The sequence below is a fragment of the Danio rerio genome, chromosome 18 (genome assembly GCF_049306965.1).
Source record: "Danio rerio strain Tuebingen ecotype United States chromosome 18, GRCz12tu, whole genome shotgun sequence".
NCBI lineage: Eukaryota > Metazoa > Chordata > Actinopteri > Cypriniformes > Danionidae > Danio > Danio rerio.
In genome coordinates, this window is record NC_133193.1 from 51,390,001 (window position 1) to 51,397,500 (window position 7,500).

The 7,500-nt window shown below is 35.6% G+C and overlaps 1 protein-coding gene across 6 annotated transcripts in view; it reads right to left on the reverse strand.

Annotated features, from left to right (window-relative positions):
- ets1 (v-ets avian erythroblastosis virus E26 oncogene homolog 1) overlaps nucleotides 1-7,500 on the reverse strand; it is a 98,617-nt gene that overhangs the window by 17,380 nt on the left and 73,737 nt on the right. For 4 of the 6 annotated variants that reach the window (XM_073928806.1, XM_073928804.1, XM_073928807.1 and 1 more), the window contains 3 exon segments: nucleotides 7,144-7,344; nucleotides 5,785-5,862; nucleotides 2,945-3,190 (listed from right to left, as the gene is read on the reverse strand). In XM_073928806.1, the coding sequence (XP_073784907.1) occupies nucleotides 2,945-3,190; nucleotides 5,785-5,862; nucleotides 7,144-7,344 (525 nt within the window). 6 annotated transcript variants of the gene reach the window in all.

Below are 7,500 nucleotides of genomic sequence, written 5' to 3' on the forward strand. Positions count from 1 at the left end.
GCTCCACACCACAACATCTTCCCCTTACATAATTTCCATGTGGAAATATTTGGGTTTGCTCTTAATTGGAAGAAAATCAAAACAAATTGCTTCTCTATTTTTGGCGAAACTGCAGATAAAAGGCCGCTCTCTGTTGAATGCCAATTACAGAATGAAAGATAATACAGAACTGGGCCCGATCCTGAAATCTCCAATTGAAAAAGTGAAGCCACATGTGAGTTTGGTGGCACCGCAAATACTTTCCCACGCAGGAAAAAAAACACAGCGCTGTTGCCAAAGCTGGGATTTACTGCACATAAAGCCTTTGCAGACCTAAGGGGAGAAAACCCAAATCTCTGCGTTGTTCAATAATATACAAGCGCCTTATTTGACAAATCTCAACATCCAATCCAGATCTCCATCATTTGTTCAGCTGCATGACGGTAAGACCAATGCAGGCTGTTTGCTCATGAAGCCAGCGAAAGCAGACGCACGTAAGTTCATGAGAAACCGGAACGCTCTTCGCACCTCTCACTTCTTACGAGAACCTTCAGAAAAACACCTCGTACCCCAGTAACGTAACCTCACACGGACGCCTCGACACAAAAAAGGCGGCTACCAGCGCTCTGTGGCTTTAAACATCTCTCACTTTGAAGCAAACATCTTTGTTTTTCTCGACTTTTTTCCCCAACCGCAGTTGAGAGCATCGAGAGATGGTGTTTGATAGAACCACAAATAAGCCCAACGGTCTGCTTCATTCCCTGGCAGTGCAGAGCAGAGCATGCAGAAGTGTGGTAATGTGAGATGGGAGCCTGTGTTTTTTTGAAGACCACACACTGCTGAGGGTGATGGAGATCCATTTAAGCCCCGATTGGAGATTGTAAACATGCATCTAAGACTGCAGGAATTAGCTCTCGTGTTTTTTCAATCGCAAGATCTGTTGCAATAATTGACATATCAATGCACGGACACGACCACAATCATTTCTGATGATGCAATTTATATCTCAGCCATCGTGTTTACACAGAAATGAACATCAGCAACATCTCTGTTGTGACATCTTCAGAAACAATGCTAGCTGAAAAAAGCTGAACTTTTACATTTACTGAAAACTACTAATGCTTCATATGAACTTCCAGAGAATAAGATCACATTCAGAGTCCATTTTACAATGAAATATACATCCTACATCACTGATGTCAGAGTTTATATTAGGCCCTTTTTTGAAATATTAAATTTAGGGGGTCAATATTCTGATATTATTCTCAATATCCACAAGTTTGCTCAAACAATGCACCAACAGGAGAGCTTTCACACTGGATGCAGAAATGGCTGCGCTATGAAACCCATTCATTTCAATGGCTTGCACTACTCAATAACATTTTGTTGCATTTTAGTTGCAACATGGCGGTAAAAGTTCAAAATAGCTCAATAATCTGCTCTGCGGATATGCTTATTTAGGCATTAACCACTAATTCTCAACCTAAAAAACTAAGTCTGCTTAAATAATGTACTAACATGACGTTTCTATGTAGTATACTTGTTTACGCTGCTAGCAATACCGCTGTTGTGCTGGCATGGCAATGCGGGCAATTCCCAAAATCTGAATAACCTTAAGAATTAAATGTTTTTGTCCATCGAAAGTGTTAAACTGTTGTATATTCATTATCTTTTCAGTATGGATGCCCCCAAAATTTAAATTCTGGGGTCAAAACAAAAATTAAGGATGCACTTGGCTAAAAAATAAAGCTACTTAGTAATAATTATTTATTATTTTATTAAATATAACATAATTTTGTAAGACTTTTTAAATTTAGCTCAGTAACTTAAATCATAAACAAACAAGCACATTAAATAACCATTATTTACAGAGAGGGATCACAATAGCGCCATTGCAAGCAGCATGAATAGGTATACAACATAGAAACGTTATGTTGGCACATTATTTTAGCAGACTTTGTTTTTTAAGTAAGAAGGTGTGGTTCATGCCAACATAAGTAAATCCACAGAGCAGATTATTGAGCTATTTTGAACTTTGAACCACCACGTGTGCACAAGCTAGGTGTTGGTGCAACTAAGGGTGCTTCCACACTTGGTTTATTTGCCTGGACCGTACCCAAGTTCGATTGTCCCCCCCTTTCCACCTTCTCGGTTAGTTTGTGTTCCCACTGTCTTTTTTCCTACTGAACCCCATTACGCTTGCATCATCAAGCTGCTGTTTTGTTTACGGCTGTTGCTAGGTGACGGTCACAAAAGCAAAGCGGCGAAATGGAAAAACGTTCGTACCGTTCTATGACGTCAAATGAACCCAGGTGCGGACCAAAAGTACTAGTGTGAAAGCATCCTTAAATGCAATGGAGTGAAGCAAGCCATTGAAATGAATGGGTTTCATAGCGCAGCAATTTCTGCGTCCAGTGTGAAAGCTACTTCAAAACACACAGTGACTACAGCTGGATGGTGCTGAATAGTGCAGCACTGCATAATTGTTTATGTTGGGTTTTGTTTGCTTATATTGTCAGCCGCTTTTCTTTTTGAACTGGAAATTATTAGCAGAATACATCATTTTCGATTGTTGCTGGCTGAAAAATTGGTGCATCCCTAATAATCAGCACCATTGAATGTTCCTAAATTGACGGCACAACCAAATGCTCAACCAATTGTGCCTGCCAAATGTTCAGATATGTTATGTGATCACAAATGCAACCATGAGCAATAAGCTACTGAATGCAGTACACTTACTGGCCACCAGTGTCACTAATAACAAGACTTCCTGAATCGTATACACACAATCTGGCATGATGCATGCCATGTGTGATTAGAGATCTGCAACAAGATTTTCAGAAAAATAAATGACTTCAATTCAAGTATGCAGTTACTATTTTGGTCAGCGCAGTTTATATTTGGTCATGTTTTTTTTTTGCCGTTTCATTTGCATCAATACACAACACCTTAGGCCCAAACTCACCTCTGCTAATGCGACCCACACACATGTTGTCAGGCGACACGACTTCCTGTTTGACTGAGAAATAGTCTCCCTGCAGGGGGTTGAGCGGCGCGTCCCGCAGGATGACGTTGGGATACTCGCTCTCGTATTTGAGCGACAGCAGGTCTTCTGAACTGATGGGGTGAAGCGTCTGATAGGACTCTGTGATGAAGCTCGGCTCAGAGTATTCAGACGGAGGGACACACTGAGGATGCTCAATGCCATAGTCTAGAGAGAAAGACGATTAAATAGACATTAAATACAGAAGAGTAATTACATAAAATGAGAGATCAGTTTACTCAGGGTTAGCGTTGTTACTCATATAGTTCAGATATATATGATCGGATGCTTTCTGGGGTCCGTTCTTCGTACCTCGCTTAAATGATCTAAGATGATTTGGCAGATCCTGGATCTGTTAATCTTGATAACTGATCTCTCGCTAATTTGGTTCTTCAAACAAGTTCGCGAATCAGATTAGAATGTCTGGATAAACTGATCTGAGATCGCTGCGTGTGTTGTGAAGGACAGATCTATCGATCCTCGAAATCATAATCAGCAATGCAACGATTGGCTGACGGCACAGCAGCGTAATGACATCATCTGATTAATATTCAATTATCCATGTGAGCAAAATTACATAAATTAGCAGTAAACCGTTAAATATGACACGCAATAACCTTCCACATTTGTTGTGAGCTGCAGGCTTTACACTTTCATGTGTCAAGAGTATTCATCATGTATTTCAATGCAAATCAGTGTATTTAGTTCTACATTTAGAAAAGATTTTCTTTATTATAGTAGCCTGTTTTTTAATCGGTGTAAAGAATAACTGGTTGTTTACAAAAGCGTTTTCACATTGGTAAAGGCGTCTGGAACTTTTGTGAAGCATCAAATCACTGTCATATTAACTATCAACACATGTTTATGACTGCATAAATGTGTTATTGCTTTAAAAAAAGTCACATATTGTGCATTTCTATTATACACAATTTGTACTAAAGCGATCTAAAAAGTTAATTTCAATAAGTTGTCTCTTTGCACCAGGTGGCAGTCTTTGTACTTTCATTTCGAGGGTGTAGATTGCACAAGTTTTATTAATATGTATAACTTTATTTATTTTATTAATGACTATAACTTTATATATATAGTTAAAAAATATGTACCATTTTCCCAAGTGTATATAACTACTACTGTAAGAAAATATCAGAATTCAGTACATACTTTCAGTATTATCTTTGCTTGAACTGAGCCGATCTAATCCTGTTTATATGAATTGAACCTGCTCCCAATCAGGTTTGACCTAGCAGAACTGTTGCCATGACAACAACTCTCGGATCAGCTTTGAAGAACGAAACGATCCTGGATCGTGTCAAATCGTCAATATCCAAATCCAGCTAACTGAGTAATCCACGTACGAAGAACGGACCCCTGAACATCTTTATTCTTGTGTTTATTTTGCTTTTGAGAGGAAACAGTGCATCACATACATGATCATAGTACGTTTATATAAAGATCTATATTAAAAGTGCAAGATTACTCAAATAAATTTTCCAATCAAAGAACAAATATGAGGCCTCACAGCAAGAAAGGTTGCGATTTCGAGTCCCAGCTGGGTCAGTTGGCATTTCTGTGTGTAGTTTGCATGTTCTCCCAGTGTTGGCGTGGGTTTCCTATGGGTTTCCCCCACAGTCCAAAAACATGCACTATAGGTGAATTGAATAAGCTAAATTGGCCATAGTGTATGAGTGTGTGTGTGAATGCGAGAGTGTATGGATGTTTCCAAGTGCTAATTTGCAGCTGCAAGGGCATTCGCTGCCTAAAACATTTGCCAGATAAGTTGGCGGTTCATTCCTCTGTGGCAAACCCTGATTAATGAATGAGAACTAATATGAACTTTGCAATGCATCACGTTCTGAATCTTGTGTTATGTGCGATCAAATGCAAACATGAGCAATATGTTACTGACTGCAGTTCACTACATGGCCACCGGTGTCGCTAATAACAAGAGTTTCCGAATCGTATATACAAGAGCTGACGTGATACATTTTCCGAGATTAAATGACTTACATTTAAGGATGCAAGATATATCGGTTACCATATTGGTTAACACAGTACACTTTTTTCTCCTTTATTTATTTACATAATTATGTAGATATCCTTTGCAATTAAACAGTCATGTAAATAGAATTTTCACAACACAAATAATTTACTAACACTGAAAATAAGCAAATATTATTGTACTAATATTAGCAAAAATAAATGTGCATTTACCATATTGTACATTTGAATTGAGTCAGCACAATTTTTTTAGATTTGCTCCATTTATTTTGACAAAATGTCAGAAATTTAATGTTATTATACACACCAAAATACTAATAATAATAATTATTATTATTATTATCAGGATTTAATTAATTATTTAACTTAATTAAATATCAGTCACACCCGTTTCTGCATGGATTAAGTCTGAAGCTGTGTTTCTCATCTTGTGCGTGTTGTGCTGTGTTTTGATGTGTCCTGTCACCCATCACCAAACGTCCCCACTAGTATAGCAATACCAGATTTTTTTTTTTTTGGTGGCTCATTTTTCAAAATAGCTCAATTCACCCAGAATTAAGTATTTAGAAAATGTAAATGAGGGAGGATGACAAAATATACAGCCTGTCCAGTAAAAAAATCTTTACATCTATAGGAAGTCCCCATAAAGATAGCTGTACAAGTGTGTGTGGTGTATAGTGTCAGAAATGATGAACAGCTCGTGTTGTACTCCTGAAGATGAGTTTTGATGATGCAAACGGAGAGAAACTGGCCGGTACACTCACTGAAGAAATATTCGGAGGGATAGCGGGACTCCTGGAAGCTGGAGCTCAGGCTGCTGACGGGGAAGTGCTTCGGGTCTTCTGTGTCAAACAGATACAAGACACTCTTAAAGATCATGCTGATTGATTACAACACACACACAGTCTTCTGATGTGCATGTCAGGTTTTCACACCTCTCCAGCATTCGACATGACAAACCACAGCATGCGCGACTAGAAGATCTACAAGAATATTTACTGTAACGTTTATTTAATTCTTTGCGAAAATCAGCAGGTTAATGACATGATGTCTATCATATCTGCTAGGAGGAGCTGAGTTTAGAGTTCCAGCTAATTTCACTACTATTAATGTGCTACGTTTTAATGTAAGTTGGCTGAATATTAAAACAACTACACTTTAATTATTATTACAATATATACATTTGCATGTATTAATATACATTTATTATATATTACAATAGGGTATTATATGTATTTTAAAGATTTAATTAGTATTAATTATTAATGTAAATCTAATTAAATGTATTTTAATTTATCTAATGAACATTATTTAACATTTACTATGACTTGGATTACTGTCACGTAAAAAAAAAAAAGTAAACACTTAAAATATGGCAAATTAAACAATTAACTTACTCTAAAAATTAATTTAATTTACAATTATTTTAATTTAGTTTGTTTTATTTAAATACATTTTTATTTTCAAATAAATGTAAATTTTATTTAATTGTATTTTAATTAAACTTAATCAGCATAAATGTAATTTATCTAATAAAATAATTTAAAGCAATTAAAATAATTTAAGTGATACTAATTATTATCACTTGGATTACTATCATGAAAAGTAAATTATTGAAACTTATTGAAAATATGGCAAATTTTATATAATTAAATTGAATTAAAAATGTTATAAAATTAGTTTTTATTTTAATTGAATTCGATTTAATTAAATTTTAATAATTTTACTGTAATTAATATAAATTTATCTAATAAACCCATTTAACTTTTTTCACTTGGATTACTGTCATATTAAAAAAAAAAAATTAACCACTTACTGAAAATAAGGCAAATTAAATTGAATTAAACTAATGCAATTTTAAATAATTAAATTTTTATTTAATTTGTTTCATTTATTTTAATTCAGATTTTATTTTGTCATCATTTAAAAATTTAACTAGTATACATTTAATTTATTTAATAGAGATTATTAAACATTTAAAGTTTTACTGGCATCACTTATTTTAACTTTAAATTATTATTTTATATCATTTAATTTGTCAAGTCAAGCATGTCAAGATGTTATTTTGGTGGCTGACTGCAGATTACAGTATAAGTGGATTGTACAACATGCATTACATGTACCTTTCTGCAGCATCTCTAAATGCCCCCAGAGGATGTCGCCCACAAAGTCTGGTGCCAGGTCCAGAAATCTCTCCTTGCCGAGCGCACAGAGACTCGCTCCGTCCATACTGAACTTGTGGAAGTCCACGTTCTTCAGACTGAACTCATTCACCGTCCAGGTCAACCATTCCCTCACATGGCCTTCTGTCCACTCACGCGGGTCTGCAGAGACAACACACACAATGTTAAGTAAGTATCACTTAAGTAAATGTAAAGCCATAAAAATAAACCCCCTTTGTAATATACTGTATGTATGCATGTATGTATATATATATATATATATATATATATATATATATATATATATATATATATATA